Raw genomic sequence first — 17,429 nt, forward strand, 5'->3', positions numbered from 1 at the left:
AGACATTACAGACTTCTAAATTGACCTCAGATGTTTAGGAATAAAGTTTCTCACATGAAACGGCGAGTCATGTGTTTGACCCTCACTGCCCCATTCAGACGATTTAGCAGCGATATAAATTTGACCTTTGAGTGTAACATGATCCGCCTCTCTCTCTCTCTCTCTCTCTCTCTCTCTCTCTCTCTCTCTAGTTTCGGTCTGTGTGTGTGTGTCGAGCTTCAGTGCGGTTCCTGTGATCCGATCATCAGTGTTCAGTTGTTAGAGATGAGAAAGGACGCTCAAGTGGGAAACTTTATTTCACTTTAGTGAGTTTGAGAACTTGGCCGAAACTTTCTGAACATCTGAATAGAAGAATGGAGCCGATAACCAAGTGGACAGCGACTCAGGTTGTGGACTGGATAAGAGGTACGAACTGAATTACTTGGTTCTCGAATTTAAACCACTTTAATAATACACACTTCATTTCATTAATTTACTTTATGTACGTAAAAATGCACTGGTATCTAGGCTATAGTTTACTTTACAATATACTATTGTCTTATTAACAGTTTAAGAATATATATATACATGCATTCATATATATATATATATATATATATATATATATATATATATATATATATATATATATAGACGCATTAAGTATTTGCATTTGCAATAACACTGTAAAAATTATTTTCATGATTTATCACAACTTTTTATCTTTTGTCAAATCAACTTAGATGATTAATGTTGTTCAGATAACAATATTTTGAGTTTCTATTTATTAAATCAGTCTCCTTTGTTGTATTAACTGTAATTTTTAATTTCAATGAACTCAAAATTTTAAGGCAACCAGGTAACTCACTTTTTTTAAGTTAAACAAACAATATATATATATATATATATTACAGTGAATAGTAACTTATGTCAGAAACTATGATTACCATGGTAAATGTTTGTAAGGGCAAAATCTACATCCCTAACCAAACACAGAAACTCAAATGTTTATTTTTTCCTCCCAAAGCATATAATCGAAACTAAACTTCTGCCAAACCTTTCATATCCGACAACAGAGACCATGCATACAGTGTTGTTTACAGTTTTGTGATACAACAATTTTAAGTAATAGTGTTTAATAGTTCAATCATTATATTATAATTACACCATCCATCTTACATAAACTATCCACTGCAAATATTACAATATTAGTTGGTATTGTTTAACTGTGGTTAGTTTTGGTGATTAATTTATCAAAAAAAGTGATACATGCAAGGAATGGAAATTTTAACTCCCTGTACATTATTCCATTGAAGAGTCAATCATTTATTTGCATATAAGCAAATTACTTAGTGTAGGTTGGACTTGTTGTTTTTCATTTGAATGTCAATGTTGTTAGCACTTATTTCAATGGTAAACGATGTTATACATCATTATGGGTCATTTTAAGAACTGTTTTAGGCATTATTTCCATTTCCATGTCATTCATTGGTTGTTGTTAGAGTTATAGCGGATATGACAGTGATGAAAATGCTGATGAGGTTAATGCAACATATGTCATGAACTGTCTCTGTTAGACCAAACATATTACATCCTTGTTTAATTCTGGAAGTCTTGCAATCATTTATGTGTGTTGCAATTATTACCTTTCCATACATGCTCTCCATCCTGCTTCAAATGCCTGAAACAACATAAAAACCATAAAAAACTTTCACTTAGCAGAGACCTTGAGTAAAGCGTCCACAATATGAAATACCTATAATTCTCTGCTAACCAGAAATGTCTGGTCATGAGATGTGAAAGACTTCTGAGATGGTTTTGGTCCAAGCCATTCTCACACATCTAAATAGAGAGAACTTTTCAGCAGATGCATCTAATTATAAACTGAACCACCTTAAAGGTCCTTAAACCTGCTGTTCAGACTCTGGTAAAAGTTGGCTAATGCTAATGAAGGACTAGCGTATCTCTCCTGACGCCAGTTGGAGACAATAAAAGCTGCCTCAGACAATGCTGAAGTCAACAGATGTGATATACTGGGGTCTCTAGCATGGCTTAAAGCAAGAGTACTGATCTAGGACCAGCTGCCATCATTAAACTAACTGGATGAAAACAGACATATCAGTCTGTATATTTCTATTAATCAACACTGGCTGAAAATAGAGTGCATTAGCGCCTGTCCCCTTTTTTCAGCGACGCTGGTTCCGGAAGATTTTTCCTTTAATTTTTCCCATAGAGATTATAAAAAAGTCTTTGTTAAAGCATCATAAGCTACGAACCAAGCCATGAGGTGATTCACAACACTACAAACTTTGATTTTGAAAATCGGATGAAAACACATAAGTACAGGACTGTGTGTTCAGTTTTAGTGATGGGAAAGAACTATAATCCCATGAAGCATCGCGAACAGCATAACTGAATTAAAAACGATGGAGAAACATGAAACTACTCATTTAGAAATGTTGATTATATATGTAAAATCAATATACTTTGTTTATTGTAAAATACACATATATATTTAAAAATATGTAAGTATTTGGCAACCGACTCGATTACATCATTCGCAGTGCTTCATGGGAGTGGGCGGAGCTAAAGTGTGTTGCTTTTTTCGACTCTCTGATTGGTGTAATTTTCTGTACAGCATCATGGGTAAAGTAGATGTTCACCAGGAATTCCACTGTTCAACATGATTATTTTAAAACTAAGTTGAAATAATGCAGGCTAACGGCTTCAGCAGAAGCAAATACCATTGATTAACAACCTTGTAGCTCACAGTAGGTCTGTCTTTTAAAGGTTTATCGTTCAAAATCAATTTCCCTATGGAGAAAATTAATGGAGTTTTATGTTCTAAATGTAATTTATTCGTGTGATCAAAGCAGAATTTTTAGCATCATTACTCCAGTCTTCAGTGTCACATGATCCTTCGGAAATCATTCTGATATGATGATTTGCTGCTCAAATAACATTTATTATTCACAGTTGAAAACAGTTGTGCTGCTTAATATTTCTGTGGAAACTGTGATACATTTTTTCAGGATTATTTGATGAATAGAAAGTGCAGAAGAATTTTAAAAAATATATAAACACTATACTTAGAGTTATATAGTTAATATATTTGGTTTCCCAGCAAATCAGCAAACGTCACAGATCCAGGACTCAAGCATGCGGCCTTGTGTTTACATTTGAATCCTGGAGTTACTGATAAAAACTAGCAGCATTACTAACCGTTACTGACTGTTTACATGCCCTCATGAGGTCACGCTCACACCAACCGCTCACACACACCGGCTCCCAGTCGGCAGGTTTACTGCACCATGGTATTTATGTTATTAGCCATAAAAATTGTTTGCTTTTGAAGCAATCTGCAGGAAATTAGTGGATAATTAGCCAAACGTGACTGCAGTTTCAATGACATTTGGACTTAGCAATACAAATATGTTTGAGTCCCCTCCTTGGTTAAATACAATAAGTGCTGCTTTCACGTTCTGTATCACATATTGCATATGTATAACCCATATGCCATTCACATGAATCAGGTGGAGAAATACATTGGGCTGAAAATATGCCACATTGCCTGAAGCTGTTGATGTAATGATCTGCTATCGGCGGGAATCGTGCAGGAACACGCCCGCATATTTCACCAGACGGACATACTTCACTCAATACAGAGGACGAGTTTTTCCTTTCAGTGATTAAATCTCCTCTGTACATCCTGGCCACACCTTCCTGACATCATCACGTTAACACAGACTCATCGTTGTGTTGTCAGTTCATTTGGGACTCGTCCATGAATTGTTGTCACACATGAGTGAGTTGCGTGACTGCGGTTGGACTGTTTGTGTATCAGGCGGAGATGGCAGTTTCGTCTTTGTAAGCAGCATTGACTCTGACTCATACACACACAGACACAAACACACTTTAGCTCCGCCCCCACTCCAGTAAAGAGGAGACAGGTGACAGTCCTGGCAGACAAACCCCAAGGCTGTCTGTCCGTCTGTCTGTCTATCTTTCTGTCTCTATGTATTGGTCTGTCTGTCTGTCTGTCTGTCTATCTGTCTGTCTATCTATCTATCTGTCTGTCTGTCTGTCTGTCTGTATCTATTGGTCTGTCTGTCTATCTGTCTGTCTGTATATTGGTATATCTGTCTGTCTGTCTGTCTGTCTCTCTCTATCTATTGGTATATCTGTCTGTCTGTCTGTCTGTCTGTCTGTCTGTCTGTCTCTCTGTCTGTCTGTCTGTCTCTATCTATTGGTCTGTCTGTCTGTCTGTCTGTCTGTCTGTCTGTCTGTCTGTCTGTCTGTCTGTCTGTCTGTCTGTCTGTTTGTTTGTCTGTATCTTTCCATCTGTCCGTCCCAGTTCATTCCAAGTTCTTATAGCTTATTTCATTCCTGTGGCACATGTAACTGCTGAGAAATGCCTTGGCTTGACTTGCAGCTGCTTACAGCAGGTGATGACTTACTTAAGATGACTTATTAGCAAGCTGATGTACTCTCACTGATGTGCTCTGCTCTCATAACCCGACTCTGCTTTTACACTTCTTTATGGATTAGCACCACTTATCTATGAGTTTTAAAGGGGCCATATCCTACACTTCATATTTCCCCCGAAATATCCTATAGTCAAGGTATCTTGCATCATAATTTTAGATTGTGTTACTGCACCTTTACAGTTTTTCTCTGTCGCTTTGGTACATTTCTCGAATCATCCTCGACATTTGCAAAACAGTAAGTGCATTTCTCAAAACAATTCATACAAATGGAAATGAAAAAATACCATGGATTACCTGCAAAAGCCAGTCTCTTGCTCAAAATCTTTAGTTCATCTCTCAAAAGTAAATATCTGTGTCAATGAACATGTCAGTGCCATCAGAATGACAAAGTCCTTGTGTCATTGTGTACGGATAAGATTGTCAATAAAACACTGCACTCTGTTACTATTACCTGATGTAAACTATGGCAACAGTTTGGATGACAGTTACTGTATTGAAATGTACAAAGCTGCGCTTCTTCTGTATGCCATATATCCATTTCAAAAGTACAAATGTACACACTACTGTATGTGAGGTATTGATTGAGAGACTGGATAGGATTCACAGTTACAACTTTACTAGTGGTCTGACAAAAAAACAAAACATTGCAATATTATTGTGATATAGAAAAGAAAAAGAAATAGGGGCACAAAGGCGAAAATACAACATTAGAAAGGCAAACATAGGAAAGACCCCTTAGGCAGAACTTTGCTTTTGCATGCAGCACTGTATATATGCTTGCCAATTGAAGGTTCATGAGATGCAACTTTGAGCTATTTCAGAGAACTGGTTTCTCATTGGTTGATCTACATTCTCTTCATTGGTGAAAGTCAAGATTCGCCTGCATAATTCATCAATTCATGGCACATTTACAAAAAGTCTAATAGAAATGTGTAGAAAATATGCTTGACAGTCTATGACAACTAGATCAACCATTTTGCATTTAATGACTTATACGATGAACTAATGACTAGATGTTTTGAGGGGTAAGACTATTGCACAGAGAACTCTTTAATACATTTTGAGCAACATGGCATTAGCAACTGATAATGTAGGAAACCGCAGACAATTGTACATAATCAATTGCATGAATGCATCAAAGCAATCGCAACTTGTTCAAAAGAATGAGAAACTGCTTTTATGATGTGCACAAGTGACTTAATGATGTGGAGGTTGTTGAACAAGTAGTTTTGAGAATTTCATTTCTGATCTGAGAAATGCACCAAAGCGACTGAGAAAAACTGTAAGACTTATGTTTGATTTCTGATATATGTCGCATTTGAAATAAATCCTGTTTTTTATTATTTGACAACTACAAAAAGAGAGTGTCCCTATTCAACAGTATTATTCAGGCACCATCAGGATAATTGAGTCTCAATGAGCTCAAACTCTCTCGAACAGGAAGCTGTTATGTCACTGCTGGAATTACCCCAGAATACACAAGCAGAGCTTCAGGCCGACAGCCGACTATGTGGATGCTTTGTTGAGTTCTGGAGGGTCTGGATGGAGGAAATTTTCTTTTCCCTCCCTTTCTCTCTCCCCCACCCCCCAATACTGCCTTTGTTACAAGTCCCTCAACTCCTGCCGATGAAGAAGACTGATGTCACGTCACCATTGAAAGGGACACCAAAATGTACCAAATGTTTCTTTCATCCACTCTTGCTTTCCATGCGCACACTTGTTTTTAGTGGGTGAGGAGGGGCGGAGCTAACATTCCCTCTATTGACCCCCCAGGCTGAGGAATGTGTGCCAAACTTCACTTATTCACAGCTCAGACAACCGAGCACGTGTCCACAGTGATGAGCTGGCCGTAGTGAAGGCTGGCTAAACAGTGGATACGCTAGTAAATGACAAGGCCAGCCAAGCTGAATAGGCTGTTTTGATAGTGAAAAGGTTTGTGTTATTTATTGCTAAAAAGCAAGATTGACTTTTGTCAAAAAAAACAAAAACTTGAAGTTTAACAATAATGGCTCTACATCTTTTCAACTTAACTATGTGAAGGTAGTTTTCACTTTGCAAGACAGTGAGCCATGCAATAATTCGGTTCTGCCTAAGGCCACATGCCTGGTCAAACAAACATGTATAATTTATATAGAAATTATATAACTATATCTGACCATTTGCTTAGGTTATAGGCTAAGCTATGAGGCTAAACATCTAGCTGCGTGGTAAGTTAGTGCACTGAGCGATTAGCCTATCAATTGTAACTGAGAGAAAAACAAAGAACGAGAGTTGTTTGCAACCCTTGTGAAAAAGAAGTGCACTTAGTTGTACAACTTTGAGAAAACCTTGCTCAAACATTAGCTGGGTTGTGAGAGATTACTGCTTGTCGCAATCATGATTTTTCTAAAATCGTCTGTGAGGCGAGGTTTGCGCTTTGCTTTCAGCAAAAAAAAAAAAAAAAAAAGTGAATACCAACACTCTGGTTTAATGTCACATACATCTGAAGGTAAATTTATCTACCCACTGAGAAGTGAGGTTTTGTAAACAACATATACAACAAGGCCATGCACTTCCATTGTGTTGGTATTAGCATTACTTAGCTGGAATTAGCATGCTTACATGTGTGTTTCTGGACTAGAGGGAAAAGTACATCTGGAGTATTGTAATACTGTTTCTTTGTTGTGCTTCCTAATGCAGATACAGCTTGGATTTTCAACAGAGAGGCATTTGAATGGTTATTCAATGGAAGGTTAAAGTGCAAGTGGCTACTTAGTGGTACTGGAAGTACTAGCGGGAAAATACAAATAAAAATGTATGTGGTTGCGATACAAATGAATGAATTATCTTTTGAAATTAAGATATTTGTGGATCTACTTGACCAGGCACTAGGGAGGACAGTCTGTGAAGTCCTCAGTGTGATGCATGATTTGTTTTAGGTGAAAATATTTTGTTTGCATACTTCCCTTCTTACACTTCTTCTAAAGGGCAAAAAATGGACTGACATATGATTCCTGCAGGCCTCGATATGGAGTGGAAGAGTAACGCTCGGGACCGTTTCGGAATCTTGGAAGAGTTTCAGTCGCACACGGAGAACAATAAACATTCTTCAGGTTTCCAAAGGCTCAGTAGGATAGCTTTGGAAATACACACTGCTACTGCCTTTTGTACACAAGCTGACTTTCTCAGCACCCGTCTCTCATGGGAAGCAGGCCAGCTCTGTTAATGAGAGACTCCACCGGGACAGGGGACGGGGAGGGAAACACAGGCCATGGAGGAAAGAGAGACACTCTACTCTCTCATTTGTAACTGAAACGCAGGTGCCTCGGCTCTCTGATACGGAGCTTTTGAACTTGTTAGTCATTTGAATGTAAGAGGGGTCAGTGGATACGATTAGAGAGCTTTGCAGTGTCTCTTTAGGCAAGTAATTTCACTTGGCGGCCATCTTTGAAACGCCTCTCGGGCTGCTATTTCATTAATGTGCAGATCCAGTCTCTTTGAATGGAGAAACATTACATTCTCCAAAACTGATCACCAAGCTTATGATTACATGTCATATCATATGTGACCCTGGATCACAAAACCAGTCACATGTCGCACGGGTATATTTGTGGCAATAGCCAACAATACATTGTGTGCGTCAAAATGATCGATTTTTCTTTTATGCCAAAAATCTTTAGGATATTAAGTAAAGATCATGTTCTATGAAGATATTTTGTAAATCTCCTACCGTAAATATATAAAACATTTATTTCTGTGAGAGAATGCAGCACAATCACGAACATAAATGGACAACTTTAAAGGCGATTTTCTCAATGTTTCGATTTTTTTTTGCACCCTCAGATTCCAGATTATCAAATAGTTGTATCTCGGCCAGAAATTGTCCTATTCTAACAAACCATACATCAATGGAAAGCTTATTTATTCAGCTTTCAGATGAAGTATAAATCTCAATTTCAGAAAAATTACCCATGTGACTGGTTTTGTGGTCAAGGGTAACATATTTGATAACTGTCTTATAAATTTAGTTTCTAATGCTAAATAGCATTAAAAAAGCGTAGTTTTCAGCAGCTAGTGCTCATGCGCAGTCCTAAGCGCAGGTTCAGGTTAGTTTTGATGTGAAACAAAGTCTCAACTTTCAAATTTGGTCCTTTTTTAAAGGGGTGGTATAATGCCCTTTTCACAAGTTGCAAAATATTTCTTTGATGTCCCCAGAGTGTGTATGTGAAGTTTTAGCTCAAAATACCTCACAGATATTTTTACATAGCATGTTAAAGTTGCCACTTTTTGAAGGTGAGCAAAAACGCACCGTTTTGTGTTGGTTCCTTTAAATGCAAATGAGCTGCTGCTCCCAGCACAGAGGGCGGAGCTTCAACAGGTTGTGTCATTTTACCTCACACAGACATGCACTGAAAATTTCTAAAACTTTTAGCCTTTTATGTTCAAAACGGAGTCAGATAATGTCAAAGGAGTCAATGATGGAGAGACTCAAGAAGAAGTGACAACATGTAGAAGCAACAGGACATTTCTGAATGGTTAGTTGATGAATTCATGTAGCTGATGTATAGTTATCTTCTAGTCATTGATTAGCATATTCTGTCTTGATAATCTATAAATCTTGTTCAGGGGGGCGGGGTTTATGTAAATTGTAGGGTTTGTGATGTCACTAACCCGGGAGGAATGTCGTGTAGTCCCTACCAGCCATTTGTTGTAGTCCTTAAAAAACTATTTCTTTAAAAGCAAATATCTCGCTTTGCTTTGAACCTTGAGCATTGTATCTTTGCAGATGTTGTTTATGCTCAAACAGCAACATTACACACTAACTAAAGTTAGAAAAGTGAAATCATAATCAACCACCCCATTTAAAGAAATTTACCGTTTTGTGGCTCTTTAATGTGTCGTAACAGATTGCTGTAGCGCCTCAGTTAAAGCTGCTCGTGAACTGATCATCTCTTCCTTCTAGTTAATTTATAGCATCAAATAAACATGAATGAACATCAGAAGGAATGTTGTTTCAGCTGCGGAAAGACGTCAGTACACACCGTTTTTTTGAAGTTCAAATCCACCGATGTTAATCTACTAACTCTCCTGACTGCTTAGTTGGACAAAATGGCGGATTTGGTGGATGGCGGATTGGTCAGATCGCCTGTCAATCAAACTCGCTGCGAAGGGTGAATTGGCTCTTTTATTTAGAAGGCAGGACTTATTCCAACATATTTTGCATTGCATTTTCTCCCATTCATAGTAATATGAGTGTACTATCTTTGTGTATATACAGTCTTTGCTGTTTCCCACCATGCAGCCCGCGTAAAAGACCTCATGCATTAATAGTAAAAAAAGTCCAACTTTCAAGTTTCCGAACTGCTACAGCATGAGATACTGTGAACATTATTATCTCAGCTAAATATACCCACCAGGGTAAGTGTTTATATCCGAGGCATTTTTCTAAACAAGATTAGAAGTTGTTGTCACAGGGATCCTTCTTGAGAACTTTTATTTTGGTCAGCTTTCAACAGATATCTTTTGATGGTAGCTTCCACTTATTAGTTAACATCCTAAAAAGTCATTATTTTATCATACTCATCCTTATTTAGATTGATATGACATGCTGTGGCAGAAGAGAAGACTGTCAGTGAATAACGGTTTGAAATCCGCACACTAAGCTATTGTGGCTTCAAATGACTTGGAATGAATCATGAGAAGATACATCGAATGGGTTATATTTATGACGCTTATATGGTGTTTTCTGGTCCTTTTGGATCGTAATGATCTTTTTTGGGTGAACTAATGTTTGATTTGAAGGCACGCAGAGCATGTGATCATGTAAACAGTTCTCCATCCAAAGACATTTGCTTTCATCTTCTGTTTTCTTCAAATTTCTCTTATGAACCGTGAGACTGTCAAAGCCCTAAGATTGGAGCTGGAACTTCTTTCCAAATAATTTTAATTCATTATTGCTGACTCTTTCTCGTATGTGGCAGCTTTTCTCTGCTGGTTCCATTGACACTGTGTCTCTCTTTTTGAGCTCAGAAAATGCAGCTGTTGTCTCTCAGTGGGGGTATTCAGGAGTCCCTAATTCTGCCCTTTGACCCCTCTTTGCCTCCTTTTCTCACTTTCTCTTTGATTTTAAAAGGGACTTCTACCCCCCACAAAGAGCCACTTTTTATACTGCGGTCCCGCAAACAGAGGACAGAAGGCTGTTTTGAGCTCACCTCCCCTTCAGACAAGAGTTTCAGCTAAAACTGAGAGGGCAAAAGCTTTAACTGTGTCTTTTCCAGACTTGGTTTGCAAAAGCCTTCCAGTGAAATGCATTCAAATGAGTCAAATAAGAGTGAAACTTATCTGAACATGTCCGGGTCATTTCTTTCCAAGATAGAAAGAATGGTAACACTTTAGTTTAGGGTCCAATTCTCACTATAAACTAGTTGCTTATTAGCATGCATATTACTAGGATATTGGCTGTTATTAGTACTTATAAAGCACATATTAATGACCATATACTACATCCCTCAATCCAAGCCAATACTTAAACTTAACTACCTTACTAACCATTAATAAGCAGTAATTAGGAGTTTATTGAGGCAAAAGTTGTAGTTAAGACTAGTTAATTGTGAGAATTGGACCCTAATCTAAAGTGTGACTAAAAGAATATGTAGAAAATATGCAGAAAATGCATAAAGCCTAAGTTGTAATGAAGCCTAAGCTGCAAAAAAAAAAGTGTAGGATTTATTTTGAAATGGTTTTCATTCAGAAATTGCTATAAAACAAAGACTACAAAGAAACGGCACTTATAACGCACTGAATTAAGCGTGAAATTTTGAAGTTGAAAGTCTGAAATAGTATTATCTTGTAAAATATATTTCAATAATCTTTATTTTCAACAAATAAACAATTTTTTGCAGTGTATTTTAAGGATAATTTTGCTTTGTGACTAGAACAGTCAATCAAACTTTAAACAAATTAATACATGATATGCCGATTAATTTGATTACTGTTTAATTAAATATGATGGTGGAATTTTAAGCATTAATTGCTCATTTGGTAAGAAAATTCCTTATTATGGTCAGTGGGCACGATTTGCTTTAGGATTTTTTTTGTAATTCTAACAATTTTGAGCAATGATTCTAATGACTGTAATACAATATACTATATTTAATTGAAATCAGCATATAACATACACAATGATGAACACTTTGCAATATAAATCTTATTTTTTGCATTACAGTTATAAGTGTGAATTTTATATTTTATAATATAATTTTTATATAATTTTATGGTAACACTACAATAAGGTTCATTAGTTAACATTAGTTAATGCATTAACTAACATTAACTAACAATGAGCAATACATTTGTTACTGTATTTATTCATCTTTGTTAATGTTAGTTAATACAAATACAGCAGTTCATTGAATGTTCATGTTAGTTCATGGTGCATTAATTAATGTTAACAGATACAACCTTTGATTTTAATAATGTATTAGTAAATATTGAAATTCATATTAATTATGTAAAGTGTTACCAATTTTATAATATTTTTTATAGTTATATAAAATTGTATATTATTATATATGTTTTATATATGTATTATTTAATTATTATTATTATCTTATATACTTTTTTTATTTATTATTAATATAAAATGTAATTACTTATTACTGTCATTTTGACTTTTAGGTGAAATATGGCCCACGGTGATATTTGTTTGTGATATTCACCCATTTTTGCCAACCCTTATATTTATTATTTTTCCTCTCATTTCAGCTGTACATGAGATCATATGAAAGGGTTAAATTGACATCATTTTCTCTGGGAAATCACAGGCAAAGTTGCCAAGAGACGAGTTTTTCAGCAACATGCTGTGCCGTCTGTCAGACATAACTCATGTGCCGATTGTGTGTTTGTGGAAGTAACGCCAGCATGGCTGCATTTTCTCACACACATGGAGTTCACTCACATAAACCACAGGACAGTGTGATCTTGCTTTATTCCTTTACTCCTATATCACAATGATCTGATCTCAGATCAGCTAACTGGCACTTGTACATGAAAAACACTGAGAAGCGGGACTCTTCAGACTAGTGCAAATGTCTTATATTGACTCAATGTCTCAATGTTTGCACAGACACTTGTGGTGTCAAAACACATGCGGATCCACGCTCACTCCCTGAAAGAGTTTCTTTGTGTTCTGTCTCCCTCATTCTCACTTTCTGTCTGTCTGTCTGTCAGGGCTGGACGACAGTCTCCAACAGTATGTTTCTAACTTCGAGAGAGAGAAGATCGATGGAGAGCAGCTTCTGAAGATTTCACATCAGGATCTGGAGGAGCTGGCGGTGACCCGTGTAGGACATCAGGAACTGATTCTGGAGGCTGTGGATCTCCTCTGTGCATTGGTCAGTACTTTATCTGCCCAACAGCTCACTCATGTCCAATCTTATGCTGTTTTCCTGCCACACATCCAATTAGATTTCTCAGAGAGTGTGCTATTCCAAGCATTGCCAAAGTGACCATAGCCAAGCACATTATTTTCTCTAAAAAGCCTAATTACAGTAAGTCACATGCCTCTAAAATGACCTTATTTGACTGTTAATCAGGCCACATAAATCTGTTGACAATAAACAACTGTTTGAACACAAGTAGCTTAACATTTTGACACAAATGGCCTCATCTAACATTCAAGAGAACTTTCTCGCCAGCGTGAGCTGTGTTATAGGTGGAGACTGCCATGAACAGGAAAGCAGAGATTTCCCAGGCATTCCGATCAGCTGTTCGCTCTCGCTTCCTTCCCTAAATGTCCTCTTGACTTCCCCCACTCTCTCTTTTTGCCCTTTCAGACAGTTTTAATGACCAGAAAGTGCACCTTAAAAACACATGGTGGACTAGATGAACATTCTGCCTATATTAAACTGAGCATGTGTGTGGATCGTTGTAAGTTGGAGGCAGTGCTGATTCTTATCGCAGAACCCGTGCTATAGCTGTCGCTCTGTCCCAACATTGTGCTGAATATGAATAGGGAGGGTCAGTTGGAACAAATAGTGTCCACTGTGTCCATTCAGAGACCACTCTTTCAGGACAGGAGACTGACACAGGACTTTATAATAGGAGACTGCACCATGAAGAGACACTGATTAGACACTTTATATTCTATCTCAATTTTTCTGTGCAATTTGTTTGTACGTTTAAATGGTACTTTTTAAATAAGGAAGCTTATATGTAACACTATCAAATGTGTCTTAAAGGGAAAGTTCACCCACAAATTATTTACACACCCTCATGAAGTGATGCACAATTAAATAAAATGTAGCCTATAAACATCCAATGTTGACTAAAAGTCTTTAACATTGACAATAATCAATATAGTACCAAACAACTCAGTTTGACTATGATCTCTTTTAGTGCTCCACAGAGGAAAGAAATGCAGGTCATACAGGAAATGCAGGTTTTTAATGTAATAGTCCACTTTAGACATTTCAGTAACTTTGCAACTACAGGTCAACTTATTCTACTAACCCGAACCCTAATGTCTAACACTTACCTAACAATACACTAATAAGAGTTAGTTGATATGTAGTTGGAAAGTTACTTATAGTTAGTGAAATATCTAAAGTGGACCATTGATAAAGTGTTACCTAATAATTGAATAACACTTTTAAAACTAATCTAGAACTAACTAATAATCTTAGAGTGATGCATATTGGTCATGGCATAGTTTTTTTTTTTTTTTGTTATTAACTATTTGCATCTATGTCTGATTTTATTTAAACAATCATATATTCAAAATTCTTTTATTCAAATGGCTTAGAATCAGCATAAATCTCTTCGTTGTGAAAATTCAGTTTATTCAGTTTAAAAGTATAAACAGCTAGCTGTGAAACCAGCAGTATTTATAAAGTTAAAATGCATGAGATTGAAATAATTTTATTGATGATAAATATATAAACACTGTGATTGTGTATTTAAAACACATTCTATTTATTAGTACTATTGCAAAACTCTTATCTGTTTCATACCCATTTCATTCATGGATGACTTATAAATATTCATCACATTAAGTTGAATCCAAATATATAAAAATTTAATATGCAATTTAAATATTTTGGGGGGGTTTAGTTTTAGTGCTTTATTTTTTATTTGTTTTGACGAAGTAGTATATACAGTGAGGAAAATAAGTATTTGAACACCCTGCTATTTTGCAAGTTCTCCCACTTGGAAATCATGGAGGGGTCTGAAATTGTCATCGTAGGTGCATGCCCACTGTGAGAGACATAATCTAAAAAAAAAAATCCAGAAATCACAATATATGATTTTTTAACTATTTATTTGTATGATACAGCTGCAAATAAGTATTTGAACACCTGTCTATCAGCTAGAATTCTGACCCTCAAAGACCTGTTAGTCTGCCTTTAAAATGTCCACCTCCACTCCATTTATTATCCTAAATTAGATGCACCTGTTTGAGGTCGTTAGCTGCATAAAGACACCTGTCCACCCCATACAATCAGTAAGAATCTAACTACTAACATGGCCAAGACTAAAGAGCTGTCCAAAGACACTAGAGACAAAATTGTACACCTCCACAAGGCTGGAAAGGGCTACGGGGAAATTGCCAAGCAGCTTGGTGAAAAAAGGTCCACTGTTGGAGCAATCATTAGAAAATGGAAGAAGCTAAACATGACTGTCAATCTCCCTCGGACTGGGGCTCCATGCAAGATCTCACCTCGTGGGGTCTCAATGATCCTAAGAAAGGTGAGAAATCAGCCCAGAACTACACGGGAGGAGCTGGTCAATGACCTGAAAAGAGCTGGGACCACCGTTTCCAAGGTTACTGTTGGTAATACACTAAGACGTCATGGTTTGAAATCATGCATGGCACGGAAGGTTCCCCTGCTTAAACCAGCACATGTCAAGGCCCGTCTTAAGGTTGCCAATGACCATTTGGATGATCCAGAGGAGTCATGGGAGAAAGTAATGTGGTCAGATGAGACCAAAATAGAACTTTTTGGTCATAATTCCACTAAACATGTTTGGAGGAAGAAGAATGATGAGTACCATCCCAAGAACACCATCCCTACTGTGAAGCATGGGGGTGGTAGCATCATGCTTTGGGGGTGTTTTTCTGCACATGGGACAGGGCGACTGCACTGTATTAAGGAGAGGATGACCGGGGCCATGTATTGCGAGATTTTGGGGAACAACCTCCTTCCCTCAGTTAGAGCATTGAAGATGGGTCGAGGCTGGGTCTTCCAACATGACAATGACCCGAAGCACACAGCCAGGATAACCAAAGAGTGGCTCTGTAAGAAGCATATCAAGGTTCTGGCGTGGCCTAGCCAGTCTCCAGACCTAAACCCAATAGAGAATCTTTGGAGGGAGCTCAAACTCCGTGTTTCTCAGCGACAGCCCAGAAACCTGACTGATCTAGAGAAGATCTGTGTGGAGGAGTGGGCCAAAATCCCTCCTGCAGTGTGTGCAAACCTGGTGAAAAACTACAGGAAACGTTTGACCTCTGTAATCGCAAACAAAGGCTTCTGTACCAAATATTAACATTGATTTTCTCAGGTGTTCAAATACTTATTTGCAGCTGTATCATACAAATAAATAGTTAAAAAATCATACATTGTGATTTCTGGATTTTTTTTTTTTAGATTATGTCTCTCACAGTGGACATGCACCTACGATGACAATTTCAGACCCCTCCATGATTTCTAAGTGGGAGAACTTGCAAAATAGCAGGGTGTTCAAATACTTATTTTCCTCACTGTAACTTTAGAAGTAGTAACATTAATATAATAATATCATAATCAAAATGCTTACATAAAAAGAAGATGAGTGACAAATAATCAGGATCAGGAAAACACAACCACCATGAACATAAACGCAAGACAAAACATGTTGCTAACAAAAGTTGTTTTGTTGACCTTGCTTAGATTCTTAAGTTTTTGTCCAAAAATTGTCCAAATGTTGTCCCAACTTACCAAATTGAGTTATCTGAACTGAAGAAATTGAGGGCTTAAATACACAAGGAAAGATAATCAACGGAACAGGGAACAGGTGTGAACTGATCAGGAAACCATGACAACTAATTAATGAATGGGAACTCAGGCAAAACCACTAGAAACTAAACAGACCAAGACAATGAAACAGAACATGACTATGAATTAAAACATGATCATGACAATATTGATGGATCATTATTTTATGGTGTTTTTTGGAGTTTATGTTTGGAACCACATGAGGGTGAGCAAATGACAGTGGGTGAACTAATCATGAACTAGGCGAGCTATACATCTCTCCATAATTGCACAAAAGGTGTGTTTCTTTGTAAGAATATGCCTGCAGCAAAGAGTAAAAGGAAGGTTTGTGGTTTGATGTTGTATGTTGTATGTTGGAGCTCTACCTGTTAGACCGGGTTGCTGTTCACAAGGATGTCGTTGAGAAAAGTTTTACCGTTTTCCGTTTATATGCCACCTGTTCTAAGCAGTGGTGAGCGGAGAACCACAGAGGAGCTGTAGCATGAAGGCTGTAACAGACATTGCGGTGTTGACTTTGTGAGAGGTCAGCTATAGCACTCCTGGGTAGAGTGTTCTGGAAGATATCTCCTGGAGAGCAGGAAACAGATGTTGACCCACCCACCTGTCAGAGAGCCCCCCCGCCCAGCTCACGCACACACAAACTTATACAGACAAACACACAGTAAGCTAGTGCAGGAAAATATGTCACACCATTGTTCCAGTAGTTTCCGCCGAGCGGATTGACTCAGCCTCATCTTAGCGCTCTGTATCTGTTTGGTCTCTGGTTATTTTTAAAAACAGCTTTCATAAGCATTGAGGACGTGCTAAACTCCCCAACTCTCTCTGGCTCGGGTCCACTGCAGGAAAGTACCATGGTTCTTAGGATACGGTATTATGTTTATTAGGCATTGTAATTTCATAGTATCCTTTGAAGAACCATGGAGTCGCATGTAAATACCATGATGATATAAAT

At 37.4% G+C, this 17,429-nt stretch overlaps 1 protein-coding gene across 1 annotated transcript in view; it reads left to right on the forward strand.

Annotated features, from left to right (window-relative positions):
- The first annotated feature begins 189 nt into the window (after nt 1-189).
- cnksr3 (cnksr family member 3) overlaps nt 190-17,429 on the forward strand; it is a 35,152-nt gene continuing 17,912 nt past the window's right edge. Inside the window, exons 1-2 of the mRNA XM_084091235.1 lie at nt 190-405; nt 12,675-12,838. Of these exons, the coding sequence (XP_083947361.1) occupies nt 354-405; nt 12,675-12,838 (216 nt within the window). The 5' untranslated portion in view covers nt 190-353. The remainder of the gene's footprint in view (nt 406-12,674; nt 12,839-17,429) is intronic.

The sequence above is a fragment of the Abramis brama genome (assembly GCF_963993115.1).
Source record: "Abramis brama genome assembly, chromosome: 18".
Taxonomy (NCBI): Eukaryota; Metazoa; Chordata; class Actinopteri; order Cypriniformes; family Leuciscidae; genus Abramis; species Abramis brama.